Raw genomic sequence first — 21,015 nt, 5'->3', positions numbered from 1 at the left:
TTTTCATCAGCAAAATTAAATGTAAATTATGGGCAATTTTTTTCACAGGTAAGAAAAGCAACTAAGTCAATAATGATTCAGATTCACTGTGAAGGAGAGTCTTGATGTCTTTAAGTCAAAAAACTTTGCTATCTTAGTACTTAATAAGTTAGCATCACATGGAAAAATACCATTCATTTTGATTGTTAATGGTCAATAAAAATACAAAAAATAATTAATTTAAATTAAATTGGTTTACAGCGGGACAGAAGGGCATGATATCTTTTCCAGCTTGTGAATAACTGAGCTGTTATAATCTTTATTTGAGGTTTACGAACTGCATGCAATTCAATTTTGCGCTTTCTGTGTATCACACAGCGAGCTGTTGCTATGACAGTTGACAGGAAAATCTCAACAACATAGCTACAATATCAATCAAACAGAAAACACAGTATGCCTCCCACCTGTGTGCACTCAGGCACGCGCATGCTTCAACACTTTTACCTTTCTGAGTGCTGAGCTATGTGTACTGTGACACACACAGACACCCACACTGTTTCACACACAGTTCATCTGAGTCATCTAAGACCCTCTCTGAGGGATTTAAACATGGATAGTGTGGACGTGAAAGATGGATTATCAGGATCTTGCTTTAGCTATATTGAATAATTAGAGGATTGAAGGACAAATACTCTGATTCTGCTCATTGTCAGAGCATAAGCAAGCATGAAAGAGGTGAAAACATGAACTGCCGTAGATGCCTCGTTGTGGAACCACTAGGTGTCAGAGCCGCATCTATAAGGAAGTAGTGCTCAACCCCCCCGTTCTCTTCGACCAAGCTATCTTCATCTTTCCTCTGCAGTCAGTGACGAAGCTTGATCTTGGTGCATGCAGCCTTCCCTCTGAAAACACTAATGAAATGACGACAGAGGTGCAAGTGCTGTGATGCCGATGACTCACCTGTCTGAACTTGGCCCTGGCCTCCTTCTCCTTCATTCTGCCATGAGCCACCAAATAGTCGAATACCTCTCCTGGAGCAGATAGACGAAACATACAATGATCAATCAGAACATTGTCATCATGTGATCTTCATTTTATCACAACGAGGTTTGCTATAATCATGTAATCATTCATGTGAGAGTTTGTTAGATAAAAACAACCACCGAACGGCATGTTTTGCAAGTATTTGAGCTCGAGTTACAGATTTGTAAAGAGTTTTCTGTGATGAATATTACATTAGAGGCAGCTTAAACTTACATGACCTCATGGCACTATGTACTGTCAGTGTTTTTATCTGGGTGCATGCATAATAAAATGGCTCTCGCACCCGTAGTGTGGAGATAACAAGCAGGAATACGCTTGCAAAATCAAGCAAATGTCACACATTTAGTGGATATGCATTAATGCTTCACTCACCACCACTGGCATACTCCATCACCAAATAAAGTGTCTTCTCGGTCTCAATCACCTCAAACAATTTCACTGCAGGAGAAATTGGAAAAAAGGGTAGAGTGAGGGAGAGAATAGTAGACAGGAATCAAATAAATTAGCTTCTTAAAAAACATTGTTTTGGCAAATGGAGGTTCCAGAGTCAATGGAGCTCACTGGTGTGGTTAGAGTCCCCTCACTGCATTAAAACTGAGTCTGAATGAAGCCCTAAATACTTTAGGAAGGCAATATCTTCCATAAATGTAAATTGCCATCACTTCTAGTTATTAAGAAAGCATTTGATTGTAGCTAATGCTACTGTTAAGATCCTCAAAGATCCTTGGGTCATACCTTAGCTTCTAGTAGTGCTTTATGGAGGATATCACTCAGTTGTGGAACTTCAGTTTGATGTTATTCTTACTTTGAGAACAGGAAATCAGATGAACCCGCTCAAAAATATCAAATAGATTTATAAATACTGTTTATCCATTGCTTTTATCACAACTCATTTATTACAAGGGAACAAATAACACAAAGGGAATAATTCAGATTTAAGTGTGATCTCTGATTTTTCAAGTTATACCGGTTTTAATTGGTGCTGGGTGTTGGTTTAATAGGTAATACTAATTTGATTTAAATGAGAGTATGATTACTAGGCTGTCATTAAGCTGTTGTAGATTCCTCTTTGAACTTACCTATATTTGGATGATTTAGTATCTTCATTATTCGAACTTCCCTGAAGAGCTGTTGAGACACAGAAGAACATTTAATGCATCCAAAAACTCGCAAAACGAGCGTCAACTCTCCTGGGAAAGCACTGGTAGAAAATGTTATAAAACACTGATTAGGGAGATGAGCTGCAATAAAAGTGTGTATTCCTCTGAAACTGGATTACACTCCACAGGAACATGAGAGGACCTGAGGATCATGGGGCTACTGTACTACGGTAAAGCAATATGACTGGTACAGTGACAAGCCTGCACTAAACCCTGCCTATACAGATAAGGAGCAGAATTACGACTCCACCAAAACGCTGCAGTCCAGTCAGCAGCATCACACAGAGCCAGCCGGGTAGCGGTGCAAAGGCCTCCAGCCAGTTCGGCATCTGCAGCCTCATATAATCATCTTAACATGGACACGCAAAAAAACAGAGCAGCAAAATCATATTGATGCTTTAGTACTGCAGGTCTTAAAAACAGAAGCAGAATTTAAACATCTAATGAGATTTATATTGATACTGTAGAGGGGGAAAGTTGTTATCCATTCTTAGGACAAACCTCTAAAAGGAAAATTCGCCAGTCTACTTTCTCCAAGCACTGTGTATTACAGCTGAGTGCAGAGGCAGATAGGAGAGCATAGAGGGTTATAATCATTTAAAACCGTCTCCTCTATCTTGCCAATGACTGTTTATGTCAGACGAGCTCCTCCAGCCACTTAGAGGTGCTGTTGAATCATTTACATTACTGCTGATTCCCAGTCGTGCTGCGCCGACGCTGTGCTGAGTGTTAAGTTTCAACACTCACTCGACTGGGATTTAGCATCTACTGTCCTGCTACCTGGGACAGAACACAGATTTAGAAATTTGCTGACCACTTTGATTAAGCAAAAAGGTTCCTGAGTGATACTTTCATCTCCTGTCGATTTTAAATTGACAGTTACTCAACATGTCATTATCTATCATGTCAAATCAAGAACGGGAATGGACAGTGGTGATGCATATGCACGTGTGTGTATATCAGTATATGCGTGCAACTTTTCTAATGGCCTTTTAGGTCTTACATAAGTGCTGGGGTAGTCTATGTTTCTAGGTCATCAAACACAGCCATTATACCAGTGTGAGCAGGCCCGACTCTGTGGGACCTCTCAGCTACAGTCTGGTTCAACAACATGCAGGTACTCTCTCCTCTAATTCTCTTCTCAGTTCTCTGTCTCTACTTGCTCGCCTGCTTCTCTCTTTCTGACACCTCTCACCTCATTAGACCAAGCACACACACACACACACACACACACACACACACACACATATACACACACAGAAACAGAGAGTTGCTACAAAGGGCTTAAAAAATTAGGCTGGAGATATTCTATGTATTTCTTATTTTCAACAAATTCCATAAAAGGAAAAGAAAGAAAGAAAACAATGTATTTATCCTCCTATCATGAACTGCCTGTGTTGCTAACCCTGATATAGCGTATTCCTATGAGCCATAGAGCTCCATTGTTGTCCAAAAATATCAATTGTTGTTCCTTGATGTTCCTATATTACAATGATCGTGGGCACTGTAGTTTATTTGAAGTCAATGCCGCATGCAGTACACAGTCCTGCAGCTGTAAATACTCAATAGCGCACCAAATGCGTATTAATTCGCAGCTGCAGATAGTCCCCAACAAATGCACAATTTACTCCTATTTGAGTAACATTTGCTAAAAACTACAGTGCCCAGCTGTGTCAGGAAATTACATGGCCTTTTAGAAACTACATATTTACATATTTGTGACTTGTTTTTAACGTTTTAAGCCTGACGTTATAAGGAAACAATGGGCTTGTGGTTGAGTGCCACAGACAGGGAACACATTGTTACTTTTGGTCTTTTCATGGGACTTGTTGACAAGAAAAATATAGAATAATGTCATAATTCAAATTCAGGACAATGTAAATGCAACTAACCTGATGAGTGCACAGGAAAAGTCAGGATATGTCATAGTATTAATAAAATGTCTAATAGAGGTGCATAACTGCTGATTCCCCTTTGCAGTTGAACTATTTTAATAGTTTAATACTTAAACTGCGACAACATAATATGCTGCACAACCATGATCAGGCACTATCATTGTATATATATAGATTAAGAGTATGGTCCTTGTTTTTAACTTAAGTTCAGTTTCTAGTTAAGGTTTTAGCTATCTTTATCTTTACTACTTATTTATTATCTGCCTTTGTTTTGTAATTCTTATGCTGCTACAACACTGCAACTTTTCATGAAAGGGAATTCATAGAGTACTTAACAACGTACTCTATGAATAGTGATGATATGATAACGATAGCTATCAGTTTGACTTTCAAAATGAAACATTTTAAAGGAATATGTGCTAATGCAGCTTTCAGAGTTTAATTTTGTTGTGGGACCATGTTTTTGTCCACAGTTCCTTAGAGACTCAGAATAGCGAACTTCTCCTGTGTGGCGAACCCTGCTCCATATTCATCAGCTGCTATGTTGGCCTGAGAGGTTCCCCCATGGTAACAAGTCAATTAGAGTGGAAACACACTGACATAATAACCAGAAGATGTCCTGCAGTATACAAAAATAAACACATAGGTCACAGCCTCAGATATGCATCCTCCTATGCTTTAACATGTGACGCATCGTTCAGGGCAGAAATTCTTCATTATTCTGAATGAGTGATGGAGTAAACAGTCAGTGTTTTATCTTGATCTCTATCTCTGCCTCACTCTCTCTCTTTCCCTCTCTCTCTCTCTCTCTCTCATTTGCGTCATTGCCCTAAAGCCCCTCACATGGGAAGCACGCGTGCAGCCACTTGGAAACAAAAATTAGAACAAATCTGAGAAGGGCTGTGGAAAACGACGACAACAAACACAGTGCCTGTCAATACAAGCTCAATAGGGATGTTGCCACCATGGAGGCTGACAAGAGATAATGAGTTTGGGATCTTTGATCCAGTCTAGTATTAAAACCAATAATATCTACAGGCACGAAGGGGAGTCACAGCTTGGCATAATGCAGGTTATAAGGTTGTTCTGGACAAGGTGAGCATGTACTGAATATTTGGGCCGAACTTCCTGTGAGGCTAAATGACCTTTTCCAAACTAAAGTGATTAAAAACGCTTGATGCGGTTGATGAATTGAGACAGTGATTAAAGAAAATGATTACAAAAAAAGCTGCAAAAACAAAATGTGTATCACACACACATGAAAACACACCGTTTCCAATGCGCCTGAATCTCAGTAGTCTGTGCCAGTGACCTACTTCCAGCCACCCAGGGGCGCCCAGACTCCCAAACTAGCCTTAATTACAGCAGAGTCCCCATGCAGAAGGAGCAGAACAGCAGATATCAGACTGGGAACACTTACAGGAACTGGCTGGACTATTTCAGTCACAGCAGCACAGCTGCTCATTCAACATGGAGATTATTGATAAGATGAGTAGCCTGGAAGCTCTCATCCCTCTAATGAGAGTGTGCGTGCATGTTTTCATGTGCACAGATAGTATTTCAAAACCATACATCAGTAAGTAACCACTGCTTTGTTTGTCAAAGAAAGACAGCAAGAGACAGAAAGACAAACACAAGGGCAGACAGATGGATTGAAAGCCTCGCTGACATTTAGACAAACTCTCCTGTCCTGTCCTCGACTCCTGAGGTACTGAAAATAACCCCAACAAGAAAAGGCACATCTCTCTGTCCCTGTCTCCCTCTGCTTCTGCAAAGATATGCCACTTCTTATTCATTAGGCAGCAATAGACTTGACTTTGACCAAAAAGACCATTTAAACAATCAAAGCCATGACAGCACTGAAAACATATCCACACGTAAATCAATGCATATCTTAGCAGCCTTGACATTGGATTTATTTTATGATTCACCTCAGACAACAGTGCCGTCTGTCCAATCACATTCCACTCATCTGAACAAGATCAAAGCTCTGTTCGCCCATGGGCTCCACAGCATTTCATTGGCTAATGCAGAGTGGCAGGCGCAAGACAGACATAAACAACAGCCATTAACAGAGCTTGACCCCATGGTGGGCTTTTTGCAACTGGCAGAAAATACATAAATAGAGTCCAAGTGTGTTGTTCTGAATGTTTCCTGACTGACTTAAAAACTAGAAAAAAATCACACCATCACACTCAGATAAAAGACATGAAGACTGAAGGTTAGCATTTTTTTTTTTTCGAGAAATTTTGGAGAAGCTCAGTGTTTTTATCGCTTCATTGACTTTCTTCACTCTGTTTTGTGCCACACAAGGCAAATGTTTTTTCTGAATGTGACTTGCATTTTAACATACTGAACAGCACAAGCTTTATTTGTGTGAAACAGCATACCTACGTTAGCATGTCTGACTAGTCGATCATGTAACCTTTCGTAGTTCATCGCTGTTATCATCCTCACTGAGCTGAAGTAATGAAAAGAAACGATTGTTATTTACAGATTAGAAAGGGACAGAGTGCGGTGGGATGGTGGGATGAGAGCAGTGTTTGCTCAGTGAAAGAGGGGATTAACGGCAAGGCCTATTTTGGGGATAAAATGCCTAAAAACCATGACAATGTCAACATCCCTGACCACAGATGACATGTGATGCATTTCCTGTGGCGGATCTGAGGAGGTGCTTTAGAAGCTCAGCTGACCTCATTTCCTGTTAGAGTGAAACCGCCACAAAGTCACACCCGGCCAGAGAACGCCAATGGGCCATAAAGGAACAGACCAGAGCTTCATTCTAACCTCATGACTCATTCTGGGCTCTACAAGCATCTTTTAAATCGAACACATGCAGGGAAACACTACACTGACAAAGATAAGCTCAACAAAGTCAGTGATAAAATCAAATTTTCATCTCTGCAATGTGAACCTCAACTAAATCCTACTGGGAAATGAGTGAGACGATGCCTATGTTTGCATGTGTATGTGAGTGAAATTATGAGTACGAGTATGCATGAACATGTGTGAAATGTTGTCAAAACCGTGACTGAAACTCTGAAAAGAACAGAAGTTCTGCCGGCTAGAGCCTTCTGCATAAAGCAAAGGATCTCCTCCTGTGCATGTCAGTATGTTTCATGCAGACTTGTGTGTGTGTGGTTGTATAGGATCTGCCAGAGCGCTGGCTGTGCCTACAGTGCCAGATGGTGTGCCCACAGCCGGGCTCCTCTGGGACCATAAAAAGAGAGATCAGTGGCATTTTGACAGGCTAACATGAAAGAGCCGTTAACAGTGGAGCAGTGATGCGGCCAAATCAGACCTCTCAAGCCTCGCTCACCCACACTGACAAACAAGATCACAAACAAAAAACTAGTACTATTGTTTGCATGGTGCAATTCTTCTCCTGGTTTAACCTTAGTGCAAAATGTCTAATCAACTTTGATGCAGAGCAAGGTCAGCTTAGACACCAGATTTCCAGAAGCACCAAAGAATGCTCCAACCTCTGCTCTTCAAGCATGTAAAGATGCCTGAGTCACTAAATCAATAATTATACCCGTCTCCGCCTCTAAAAATAGCCTGCTCAGCTATACAGAATGCCATGTTTAACCATGAAAATGTGCACTGTGGTATGATCAATGTACTGTCCAGTGCAGAATGACTACAATGCCATAGATGTTAAGAGGAGAAAATCCATTCTAAAGCAGAATTTGTGTATGTCTTCTTGAATTTAAAATCCATTCATCGTTAAATTTTCTCGCTGCTTTCCCATGGTGAGAGTCATGATGGGAACAGAGCAAGCAGAGCAGCCCAGACACCCTCTGGGAATGTAGTCAGATTCAGTCTAGACTTCTAAAAAAAAATGAAGAGGGCCTCCAACAAAACGAGCAACTGAAGCAAAAATAATGAAATAACTGATGTCAGCAAGATATGCTGACGTCACTGAAGACCGAAGATGTAGACAGTACCCAGTGGGAACCTCCAACTGCAAGAGAAGATTTCATTTTTTTATGATTTTAGATATTCCGCAACGAAGTTCATTGAAGGATAAAATGATCCACACTACTTCTATAGATCTGTTTGTTTATATCAGAGTGATGGTTTTCAATTATTGCTCTCTGGACCCTGAACTTGTTTTAATTAAATGTTTCAATTCTAACCATCCAATCTGATAATCATTGCTTTTATCTTCAATTAACTGGCTGGTGTGATAGAAAACCAGCAGCACTATAATCCCTAAGGACCAGGAATGGCAACCAAAGAATGACAATGTTTATGTTTTTGTTTCTAGCCCAGACTTCATTTTTCCCAGATATTACTTGGCCAGTCCAATGTTGAGAACTGTATTAAAGGATATGGCTGGCAATTTTCTATATTTTCTTATGGTCAACAAATCTCATGTGCACAGCCAATCCCACAATGAGCCAATCCTACTTACAATCAGCCTGATATATCTCATTCCTCTGTGCTGTAGACCTCCATCGTTGTCCAAACTCTATTAAAAACATGTCAATGAGGCACACTGCTTCGCTGGGTGACATGTTTCTTCACCACAAAGATTATGGTCACGTTAATTAATTTAGAAACAGACTAATAACATGATCACGGTTTTGGTCTCCAGATAGTAGTTCTGTGTAAGGCAGATGCCACTGCACATGCCTGGGAATGCGATTCTGTTTACAGAACTTCGCTAGCTTGTTGTGCTACATTTCACACCGTCTTGACTTTATACTAAAGTTCTTTGAGAAATTTGCAATGTCTGGATCAGACTCTGAGGGCAACAGTGGTTGTAAGCACTGATGTAACTTGGGTGCCAAAACTTGGATTCCTTATTGCCTCCAGCAGAACACAGGATTCAAAAGGTAAAAAGTGGAATTTCTGTTGTGCATATAATCGTGTGGTCCAGACATTTCCACAACCAGGTACAGAGCACTTCATTTTCTACTGCTAACTTCATACAAGTTGAAAAAACATGGAAAATATAAAAATATAAAGTAAATATAAAAATAAATATAAAGTCTATACATTATGAACTATATTCCAGTGCATGTACAGTGGCCTCTGCGTTCCACGGAACTACTCTCCGGAGACTCAAAAGGTGATCACTGTTATTAGACTTTAGAGCTGTTTCTAAACAAACTATAATGCCCAAACTCTTTGTAATGAAGGAAAATGTCACCCAGTGCAATGATGTGGCTGACTGACATGTTTTAAGTAGTTTTTGGACAACAACAGAGGTCTTCGGCACAGACGAATAAGATCAATCAGGTTTTGGATACACACACAATACCTGTAAGTACCATTAATTCATTGTTGGTTTAGCTCTGCATGTGATATTTATTGACATTAATAAAAATATAGAATATCACCAGCTATATTCTTTAAGGTGGATGTTCCCTTTAATGCTGCCATAGTGGAGCTTTTACAAGAATGGCATAGGACACTGAGTCAATGAGACAATCGATTCAATCCGGGAGACGACTGCTGCATTATAAGAGAAGCTTCTGCATTGCAGATGGCACCTCTGTATACCATTACAGCAATCTATAGGAGTGAGCACAAGACATTAAAATATACAGCTACATCATGCATTAAGTCTCCCACACAGGCATACAAATACATCTCTGCACTCAGACACAGATACATAAACACATTAAATATAACAAATGAGCACACATACACCCAACAATGCCAATGTGCATGTACATGCTTTTACACAAATAATAGCTATTCCCCCATAAAACGCCATAAGACTTCTAGATATTGACCCTCTCGGATCTACTGCAGACAATATGTGAAAGGCCCACTGAATAATTAATCAGAAAGACCTGATTGGCCTGCAGTCTCACATGATATGTCTGCCCTGCTACTGTACGTTTATCACCAGGCAGCGGACAGCATGACCCATCGGGCATGTAACCACTCATGACCTAGACAACACCAAAATCGTTGAAGTCACTGCCAGTTTATATTCTAATCTAAAAGCCACACACACATTAGCCTTTAAATGTTCATCACCCCGCTGTGTGTGCACAGATTAGAAACCACATAATGGGCTGTTTAACAAAAGAGCTCACACAATGAAAATAAATCTCAGTCAAATTAGATGAGTGTGGAAGTGAGATCTTGAAATTCTCGCAGCGTCTTTTGCGCTGATTGGCTGAAGAATTGCAGTCGGATCCCATTAAGATCCAAGTCAATTACAGATGTGCTTTGCTCGTGGAGAACAATGCCAGGAACAGAATCATGCTAGAAATGCCCTCATAGGCTAAAAATTGTTCTTGTGTTACAGATCTGCAAGCAGGATTTCATCTGCAAGCAGGATTTCAGCCAAGAGACAAATTTGGTCTCATAGTAGCCCAATACAGTTAATCAAACCCCGCTGATTAGCCTCCGCCAGTAAAACTCATTCAGACCTATATGAGATGGCAGACGTTTTGGGAAGCTAATTGTTGTTATTATTTAGTCATTAAGGTGCTTGCAGCTGCAAATATTTTCTAACCCTGATGAGTCAAAGCGAGATAGAGGCCCAGAGATCCATCAAGACATCAACTGCCGTTTATGTAGGTGTGGTGGTTATAATGGTCCATTATTATAATGAGTCACCACGGCGTTGCTTAGCAATTTGCTCATCTTTTACAAAACACTAAAATTAAAAAGAGTAGCAATGCTACGATTATGTCATGACCATGAAAATAATTCATGTCAGTCAGCTGCAATATTTTTAGATATAAAACACAAAGTAGGTGATGCTGGCTCACACTGTAGCAGCGCCTGCTTTCCTTCCACATGGTCTAATCTGCTATGAGGATTGTGTGTGTTTGAATGTGCGTGTGTGCGTGTGTTGGTTTAATGAGCAGAAAGAGCTGGATTTGGACTCAGTAATCAGGAAACGGTCCCAAACCCTTCGTTGTAATTGGTTATGACTGCTAGACAGGGGTAAGTGACAAACAGGCAGGCAGGGGTATTTTTAGCTGCTCCTAACCACAAACCAACAGAGTCAAGAGTGTGTGTGTTGGGGGGGGGGAGGGGGGGCTGGAGATTAAACAACCATTGTGGTCTCTCCTGACTACATCTGATTACATTATGTAAAACAGCACATCCTGAGTTCAAAGAGTAAAGAAGCAGGGTAGCAAGAACTGAAGAATGACTAATGGAAAAGCCAGGAACACTGCAACCGTTAATGTTACCATGTGGCTGTAAAATGCCGACACAACTCACCTTCTGTAGACTGGTGGGATTCAACTGGGTTTTGTCTATAATCTTCACCGCCACCTAGGGAGACAAGACAGGAAGACAAAGACAGGAGAAGAGAGGGACAGAGAGAGAGAGAGAGAGAGAGAGAGAGCGAGGAGAGGAGATAAAAGATAACCGAGATGTCAGAACTAATGCTTAGATTTGTATTTTTGTTTTGGTAGTAAAGTGAAAGCCTGCGTTCAAATGAACTCTCCTCATTATTTCACCATTCTGCTGTGAGGCAGCTTTGTCAAAACATGTCACAGCTGAATGGGTGAGTTCAGTCTGAACACACCTTAAAGCACTTCTGTTTAGCCGTTTGTGAAGAGATGAGACTTTGATTGATGAAGCAGAGATTTAAAAAAAAAAAAGAAATATTTGTTCATTTGTTCTTGATAATGAATATGAAACTGAATGTAAATGCATCCACACACACACACAGTCTCGAGGCAGACAGACGGAGAACTGCAAGTAAGTAAAGTGTTCCTGTGTGGTTGCCAGGACTGTGTTAGTATATATGACTCTGCAGGTCGGTGATCTACTGTTGGCTCTGCAGATCTTGCTAGGCAGCAGTCTGATGATCCATCCATCTTAATAATCACCCCAAAGTGCAGACTGAAACAGACCTGCTCCCCTTCATTTTCTGAGAGCTCAGCAGCTTTCACAAAGCCACTAGAGCCTCACTCAGCCATACTGCAGACTCACCAGTAAACTCATACATTATGCAATGAGTGATCGACAGAGCAGTTTTTACAATGTAATGTAATTACACTGTAAAGATACACAAGGCTTCTTTGTCATAGCAATACATGCATGATTCACTCCAACGATAATTACACAGTTTTATTACTTAAAAATGACAGGATAAATGTGAACGCAACTTGTTCTGGCAAGCCGAGTCTCACCAAAAGGTGAACCACACAATCTTTTTCAGCCACACTATAGAGAGCGCAGGGCTCTGAGGATGGCACTGTTATTTGGTTGCTGGTTGGTTGGTTGGTTCAAACCACTTTGGAGCAGTGAGGCCTCTTTGGGCCTCAAGGGGAATTTAGACTCTTCAGCTGTGAGCTAACAGACCATTTAACAGAGTTTCAAATGTGTTTGTGTTTATTCTCTGTTGCGGTTTGTAAATGTCAACAGCATACAGGAAATGAGATGCAAGCTGTTTTCTAGCAACGCAGTTTCATTGAAAGGGGCTACATACTGGTTTTCACTGCGTTTTAAGTGTTTTAATGAGAAGAAGTGACCTGTGATCAAAAAAACACCAGAATGCATAACAAAAAATAAACAAACACGGTGCTAAATTATTGGAAAAACATTTTTTCTATTTGTAAAGTTTCAAAAATTTGAGTCGTTAGTATTCAAAGATACAGCTTGATTGATGTCAAATCAGTGCATACTCTTTATTATTTTCTCTTTGCATGAACCAGCACAGATTTATAATTTGTTTTCAAACTGCCCAAATATTCAACTGTGAATTATTTATGATATGTAATAAACTAGGTACTCAATAAGTGTAAATTACATATTTTATAGTCATAGTATATCATATGAATTGGAACACCAATGGGGAACCAGATTAAACATTTTGCAACTAAATACACAAAGTTAATCACTCCAACGGGACGTCACAGTGGCCTAGTGGTCAAAAACACCTACAATGTAAATGCAATGTTAAAATTACAAATGTAAGTAGTTCCTCTATCTCAAACATGTGCTGCAATGTGGCACAACTGTATCAATACCACACTCAAGAACTGAGTAAACTAGGCTCATTTTGTCTTGGGGTTGGGAATTCCCAAAATGAGATTCTGACACAGAGGTTTTATCTTTCATCACTGATCTTTCTGTAGAAGGGAGGAGGGTGAAAATTTTCCGCAGGAGATGAATGATACCATAAAAGCCTAATTGCAATTTATAAAAACAGCAATAGTGTGACTCTGGGCCTTAGGAGTGCTTAATAAGCATGCTTCAGTGGATGCAGACTCAGACTCTAATCCCAAGAAGCCTGCTAAGGGGAAAACCAGAAGGCAAAATGCTGAGTCATGCTGGAGAAAATGCAGGTTATTTAATCCCAAGCAGGGTTTCCCTAAAATCTACAAGATGCTGGGACATTTGATTTAATCTGAACCTGGAAACTGCGGTCCATAATGACATCGATGCTGTGAAAGGAGCAGAGTCTAACAGGGAGAAGAGAAAGCAGAGTGAAGGCTCGCTGTGTGTAGACACACGCAGTACGCAGGTGGTGTCTATTTGCAGCCTTTCTTAGGTGGGCAGGTGCACAGACGGACCTCGCTCCCCTCCTCTCTGCTTCCTCCTGTCATGGACTACTCGGGCGGAGGCATGTATGAGCGTGTATGTATATGTGAGTGTGTGTATGCGTACCGCTGTGTGTTTCCAGGTGTCCTCATGTGTCACTCTATTGTTCCAACTTCCACTATTCCCTCCGCATGAGTCAGAGAGATTCATTACATTTCCTCTGCTCTACACTGTAAAAATATTTCCCTTCTTCTTCTCAAATTGAGAGATTTGATAAATGTGTACATGTGTGTGTATGTTTCTTTCTAATGGATTGAATAATTCAGTTCCACAGTGACAGAAGGGCTACGTGCATCACCGTTAATTATTCAGCGCATTTGTAATACGCGGGCCATATGCTCCGCACCGTATGCAGGTCTTGTGATGGTGCATGCATATAAAACGCGTACAGGTGAATGTTCAGATAGAGGACGTGGAGGGGAATCTTAGTCATAGCATCACTTGCGATGCTGAAATGCTTTACACGTTCCTCTGTGATTTTATTTCCCTCTGAGCTCTTTCTTTTTAACAAACCACAGGGTCATGATCTCTGTGTTCTAAAGGGAAGCCTTATAGCAGAGTATAAGGTCATATGTCATACAAACAGACGACAGACGTTGCTGTTGTTGGGTAGGTAGCAGAGCAGGGTGATATGCTCAATCAATATCACAATATTAATACTAGAATACACAAAGAATCCACATAAAATCCTTTCATTATCAGATTAAGCAGACTATATGCTGTACATATACTATATCCATCAATAGATACACATGAACTAGCTTTGTATATACAGTATTACTCATACAATATTTGTTCCGGTATTCTTTACACAGCCATGCAGTCTTACAGTATTTGTATAGCACAGTTTCTATGCAAAACAATGGGATTTGGTTCTCCACATTGTAATTTCACTATTCCTACTCCTGTCTACTCCTCTGTTTACGTAATGACATCTGCTGCATGTCTGTCTGTCCTGGAGGAGGGAAGGATTTGTTCTTATTTTATCATTAAAGGTTTATTTTGTGGAGTTTTTTCTTATCATAAACAAGGGTCTAATGATTGAGGGTATTGTATAATAATATAATTGTAAATCTGTGATTTTGGGCTATATAAATAAAATCCACTTGACTAGACTTGAGTTTTATCCATGTATCAATTATCATACTTGCTACTTAATAGCTGTATTTTTTTGTTTGCTTTTTCTTTGTTAAGCTGTATGTCTATATTTGGTTCTTTCAGTTCGTTTGTTCTCTGTAGCATGTGTGAGTATAATGAGAGTTACTGAAAGCTGGAGTCAAATTCCTTTTATGTGTCGACATACTTGGCCAACAAAGTATGTCAGGTTTTATATATATATCATAAATATGGCAAATGTGCTCAAAATCACATATAAAATAATCTAATTCACTTTCAAAGCAATGAACTCTGTTTCACTGTTATGCATTGCACCAGATAAAACTCTTCATGTGTAAAACAAAACTATTTCTTGCTTCTTTGTTGCAATAATTAATTTATAAAACCAAATTTTGTGATAACATGATATTGTCATGTCATTAAGATATTTATGTAGATAATTAATGAGATATTTATATTTCACTTAAATTTGACAAATTAAATTGATAAAATGATTAAGAATAATATTGTATCATCGCCCCACCCTGGTGGATAGGAGATGAGGGCATATGGCAGAGTTTCCATCTGTGGAGCTGAGAGCGTGTGTGTGTGTGTGTGTGTGTGTATGTGTGTGTGTGTGTGTGTGTGTGTGTGTGTGTGTTTGATATGTGTGTTTGATGTGTGTCCACATCCTGTAGTGACCCTCTTCAGCAGATAGAGGACACTCTGTCATGTAGAAGCAATGCTGTTCTGTCTCCTCACCTTTTTTTCTCCAGAGGGCTCTTTTTGATATTTTTCTACAGTGTGAAACTTTTTTTTATTCTAGCTGTGAGCTGAATCTGTGCTGGTTGCAGACTCACTGGACTCACGTTAAGATAGCATCAGTTTTAGTGTGGCTGTGTTCTTTCCACCTGTTCTCTCTCTCTCTCTCACTCTGATCCATGTCTTTGCATTCTGATGAGCCAGCAAAGGCACTCGGGCACACAAAGCAGCGTCTGACCTTCTCTGCAAACACCGGGTAGCATACCCAATACGCCTGTTTAACATTAGCATTAAAGGACGCCGGATGGATCAAACTTTTACCGCTTGGACCTGGGAGAATATTTATGCCTTGAATACTCTGATATGACCAAATACTCAATGAAACTCGGAGGATTAAAGGATGCAAGTGGCTAAGAAATAGACATGAGAGGATGTTTGAGGTCCATTAGAGCTGTCAGTGAGTGCTGTGGGTCCTGCTGAGTGAAAGACAGTGAACAGATCGCAGGTCATTGTTTTCTCCTTAGGGAAACAGAGGCTTTAATTACAGACACACCAAAGCAAAGCATCTATCACTTTGACAGGCCAGCAGTGTAGGAGCGTGTGTTTGTGAGTGTGTACGTGTGTGAGATAGACAGAAAGAGAAAGCTCGACCTGAACAGATCAGGATGGTGTGAACATGGTCAAGAACGACATAACCCAACAGGCCAAAAAACTGAGTTTAACTTAAAGAAAATCAAGCTTTCATATATACATATATATATAATAGCTTTTCAAATATAATCTTTTAGTAAAAAAAGAATTCATTATTCAGCAATAAATATGGTCCTTTAATTACAGTCTGGTCGCTCTGTTGGATGCATAAACTTGTAATTCTAATGATAGATTTAGGTAGCAGATTAAGTCTTTAAAGACTGAGGCTGCCATTGTAGGTTTTGGGATAAAGAAAGTATCATATATGAACAAAAGAACAATAGAACAATACCTAAATGACTCATAAATACAAATCAAACTTCTCTCACCTCTCGTCCAGTCAGGACATGTCGTGCCAGCTTCACCTTGGCGAAATTCCCCTTCCCAATGGTCTTGAGGAGGCGGTAATTGCCAATGTGGGGGTGCTCCTCCGTGGAGGTGAAAGAGTTGCGACATCGCGGCAGGCTGTGGCGACTTGCAGACTTTGTCGGGGGAGCTGGGGGTTCAACAAAGCCGTCCACTGACGAGTGCTGCGGAAAAGCCATACGATTGGAAATCAGCAACATCCTCATTCCCAACCTGGAACATTAATTTATATACAGTAGACACCAATACTACAAATCTCTGAACCTCTCTGGCTTTTTTGCACACTCCAAGAGGACCCTTCCTCGTGCTATATAGGCTGCACATATAGATGATGCAGCAGAGTGCTGCAGTGGAGGTTTGTGTGTGCCAAAGCTGGGATATTCCCTCTGCAATCAGAGATGAACCCATTAGCTGAGTTTCAGGTCCAAGAAGAGGATCTAATGTTCTACTTGTGCATGGGTGCATGTGTATATGTGTGCCTGAACATATATACATGTACATACACAAAGTAGTGCCCTGTATCCAAGCCCAATGAGGAATTATGTGTGAGAGAATCAGGTTCCCTCCTCTCCCTCTGTGACACCTTAACCTCCTAACCTAAAGACCTTATCATACACAAGACAAGATTCGATAACAAAAGAAAGTGAACTCCTTGAACTTTGTGCCTTTGTCCAGCACAGAGTCAAGTGTTATAACAAGAGTTATAACAATGTTAGTGGCTCCACGGTCAAAACGGATAACAACAAGTGTCCCTGTGATATGGCATGTGAAGGTGAATTAGGAACAGCTTGCTGTAAGTACAGTGCTGGCACAGGCTATGCACCGTCTCTGCTGGTCTGTTCTCTCTCCTCTACAACAGCTGCTAATGTCAGTCCAGGTCATAGATCCCATGATCCTCTGCTCCTGAGCACCACGCCCAGCCAGAGAATAAAGCCTTGGTCTGGTTACCCAGGCTCCACTGCTCCTGTTTCATCAGGGAAACGCTACACCCTGCAGGGTGCGCATCACCTCAGCTAGCCTACATCCTGACAGAAGGAGAGCTACACTGCAGGATTCAAACACTCCCCACTGTCACAGAGTGTGTGTGTGTGCGTGTGTGTGTGTGTGTGTGTGTGTGTGTGTGTGTGTGACAGGGAGAGAAAAAGGTGAGCAAGGAGAAATTTTGATTGAATGCCAGTCAAAGTTAGCACCCTCGTTTCTAATGCACCAGCACTCTCTCAGAGCTCCATGACAAAGCAATCTGTGTAGCTTGCCTTTCATATATACAGTATGCAGCTGGTCCACACTTAAGGGATTTCAATTCTTTACTTCAATTTTAGATCTGATCTATATGGCACATGTGCATGACTGGACACACAAACGTACACTCAGCAAGGCTCCAGATTGTCTAAATGAACCGAGGAGCATCAGGGCAGGGAGGTGATTTGAAGCACTAATGCTTGATTAATACACAAAGTTTGTTTCATTCGCCCATCCATTGACTCCCTACCACACACAAAGATGCAAGCACATACTGACGTTATGTCTTCAGGGAGGCCAGACATTAAAAAATAACTGACACCTGCGCAGACACACACACATACACACATAAAAATAAGAAAGCCAGGAGAGAGTTTCTTCTATTTTGCTGCACTAAAAGCCACTCGTCTCTCTGAGTAATAAGCTGTTATGCAATGCAGTTCAGCTGCTAGTGGGCCCTGAGGCTGCATGCTGGAGACCAACAGAGGCAGGCTAGGCTGGCTGGCTACTGCCAGTGCTGCTGAGGCAGTGCTTAAATAGCCGCCTAGCAGTCTATGTCTATGTCTGTCAGACCTACAGCCACATTAGACTGTGAGACAGTTACATTAACACTCCCTTAAGCACAATGCATTACTGAACACTGGCAGAGAATACTCAGATAGCTGATATCATCATGTTAAGCTAACATTGGGGTATGTTAAATTTGAATTTTATCACCTGAAATGTATTCCTGGTATTCCAGATACATGTGTTCTTATAAATGGAGACATTTGAATAACCTTTCAAATACTGCTTCCAGCTATTTCCACTGCTTGTAACACAATATAAAACAAGGAGGCTTTAGTCTGTGTCTCGTCTTGTTTCCAGGAAAAAAAAAATCAGACAAACCTAGATATGTCAGAGCCTGTCAGCATACAACAGTCCTCATCTGGACTGATCTCAAAAGAGGTATTTTTCAGTATAATGCTGTGCTCTTTGTGCGCTTGCGTGGGGTTGGTGTGGTCGGTCATAAACATTCCTTCACACGGTCAATGAGAAACCTCCAGCGCTTTAACCCATTTCTGTGCCTTGTTAATAAATATATGCCTGATTGCTGCTTCATCAGTGTCGTGGCAGCGGAATGGTGAATAATAACACCCTCCTCCTCCTCCTCCTCAACAGCACTGAGCGTGCAGTTACAACAGGGCCCAATAGGTGATGGATGTCACATTGCGATGCTACCAAGCGGTTGCCATTGAAAAGTAGGGCAACATCCTCCCCCACCCTCCCTAAATATTGACGTTGTGGACCAGAAAATACCCCCAGTTGCACGAGTGGAGCAACACCATTTTCTCACAGGCCACATAAAGGCACCGATTAAGTCTCAATGTTAACATTCAAGCTTCGCATGTGCCATTAAAACCAGCATACTGACGCAGTGCGTTGTTTAGGCCAGCCTTATTGTGTTCCGAAACTGGGACAGACAGAATCAAACTGCACCTTTATTCTAGGTTATTCTAGGCTCCATGCTTTAATTCCCTTCAGAGGGAAGAAGGGGGGAAAAAACCGGGAGTGCTCATTGGTCGAGTCGCTCTGCAACACTTTAACACCGCTGCCATAAACCTGCACCGAGCAGTGCGCAAAATATAGGCTACCCAGATCCCCTGGTCATTATTATTCCGCTCCCACGTCCAGTATCACACTGCTGTCTCTGAATTACAGCACTTACATTCTCGGTGTCCCGCTCGTTCACCGTGGGCAATGGCGTTCTGGTCGACATCTTGTGTGCTTCGCAGGCCGCTCAGCGATGCAGCGGGGCTGGGCAGAGCAGAGCAGACACGGCGCGGTCCGTCGGTGCCTCTGTCCCCTCTCTACATCCCCTGGAAACACCGCAGACAGCGGCCTTTTACCGCAGCATAGCGCGCACAGGGCCCCAGCCGACACGCCAGATTTTTTTATTGGCTTTGTGCACTTCCCTTCAGGTAGGCTAGTGGCAGACAGAAAAGGAGGAAAGAGAGACTGAGAGAGAGGGGGGGAGGGAGGGAGGGAGAGAGAGAGAGAGAGAGAGAGAGAGAGAGAAGGAGAGAGAGAGGGGGGCAGGCCAGGAAGATGCGTCGGTAGCGGATGGGTCTGCGCAGCGCATCTCAAACCTCCCACCAGGAAGGATGGAGGGATCTCTCTCTCGCCCTCTCTCTCTCTCTCTGTCTCATACACATACACTCTCTTTGTCTCCTCTTTATAGCTCATTATTCAAGTCACCAGAAAACAGTTAAGCACACAGTTGGAACATTGTAGATCCGATTTAAACCAGATCCAACATAGGGAGTGTACAGCCTGCCAAACCGGGCCATATTACAACCTGAGGATATATTATTAGCCTGGAAATGGTACAGTAATGTTTCATCATGCAACACATTAAGAGCATACAGATGTTTTGCAGTATAACTGGATAAAATATTCAATTAAGGCTGGAAAAAATACAAGTAAAACGCCCTATTTATTTTATTTATGTTTTTAATGATGCTTTTGTGATTTGTGTCAACTCCTTAGTTTAACCTTAATGGTTTAATGGATGGTTATGGTCGAATAGCTCAGTGATTTTGATTTATTTGTTCCTGTGTTGCTTGAATATTACAATGTGGTAAACATTGTCCAGAGAGGCCTAGTTCAAGGGTAAGGCCTGTGTGTGTGTCACAGTAAACTGGACAGACTTTGCCATCTGTTGGATCATAACAGCATTACACCCCCTGTTGTTCCTCTAGTCATCACTGATAATATTACAATAAGTGTAATTTTCCTGAGTGAGGTGGGAACAAAAAAACTGGCTGCTAATAGGAGACAGATTTTGCATATCTCATCCATAAATCATTACTTGGGTATTTCTGGGTGTGGTGATGATTAAATATGCACGGAGGTGTGCGTGCGCACTTTGTCCACTAGGTGTCACGCTGCACCTGCAATATGCTGCACATCTGTAGTTTTCCACATGTGGGGCCCGGACAAATAACGCCATCGCTCATCTTATTCCTTGAATTACATTCAGCTCTTATCTTCCTTCTCATAAATCATGAATGCACTGACGTGTTGTATTGTGATGAGGAACAAGCGGTGCAACAAGAGTTTATGTTCATTGCTGAGTCTCTCGTCTGAGATGTCTCGTCTTCTTTGTGTCTGCAGTATTATTGTGGGATCCAGACAGACAGTGCACCTTCCTGGGTGTTACATGACTGATGGTTTGTCTCACACAGCAGAGAGGCCCCAACCATAACAAT

At 41.3% G+C, this 21,015-nt stretch overlaps 1 protein-coding gene across 6 annotated transcripts in view; it reads right to left on the bottom strand.

The window, feature by feature from the left end:
* Nucleotides 1-19,841, bottom strand: part of LOC137197069 (serine/threonine-protein kinase MARK1-like) — a 31,701-nt gene extending 11,860 nt beyond the window's left edge. For 2 of the 6 annotated variants that reach the window (XM_067610176.1, XM_067610177.1), the window contains exons 1-6: nt 19,473-19,839; nt 16,489-16,689; nt 11,279-11,332; nt 2,103-2,151; nt 1,396-1,461; nt 940-1,010 (exon numbers count right to left, since the gene is read on the bottom strand). In XM_067610176.1, coding sequence (XP_067466277.1) covers nt 940-1,010; nt 1,396-1,461; nt 2,103-2,151; nt 11,279-11,332; nt 16,489-16,689; nt 19,473-19,523 — 492 coding nt within the window. In that variant the 5' untranslated portion in view covers nt 19,524-19,839. Of the gene's footprint in view, nt 1-939; nt 1,011-1,395; nt 1,462-2,102; nt 2,152-11,278; nt 11,333-16,488; nt 16,690-19,472 lie in introns of all 6 variants that reach the window. The other 4 variants (XM_067610174.1, XM_067610175.1, XM_067610178.1 and 1 more) reach the window with 4 other exon arrangements.
* Between the last annotated feature and the right edge of the window lie 1,174 nt (nt 19,842-21,015).

This window comes from Thunnus thynnus, chromosome 14 (assembly GCF_963924715.1).
Source record: "Thunnus thynnus chromosome 14, fThuThy2.1, whole genome shotgun sequence".
In the NCBI taxonomy this organism is placed as follows: Eukaryota; Metazoa; Chordata; class Actinopteri; order Scombriformes; family Scombridae; genus Thunnus; species Thunnus thynnus.
The sequence above is the reverse complement of the archived record's forward strand: the minus strand, read 5'-3'. Positions and strand labels throughout refer to the sequence as shown.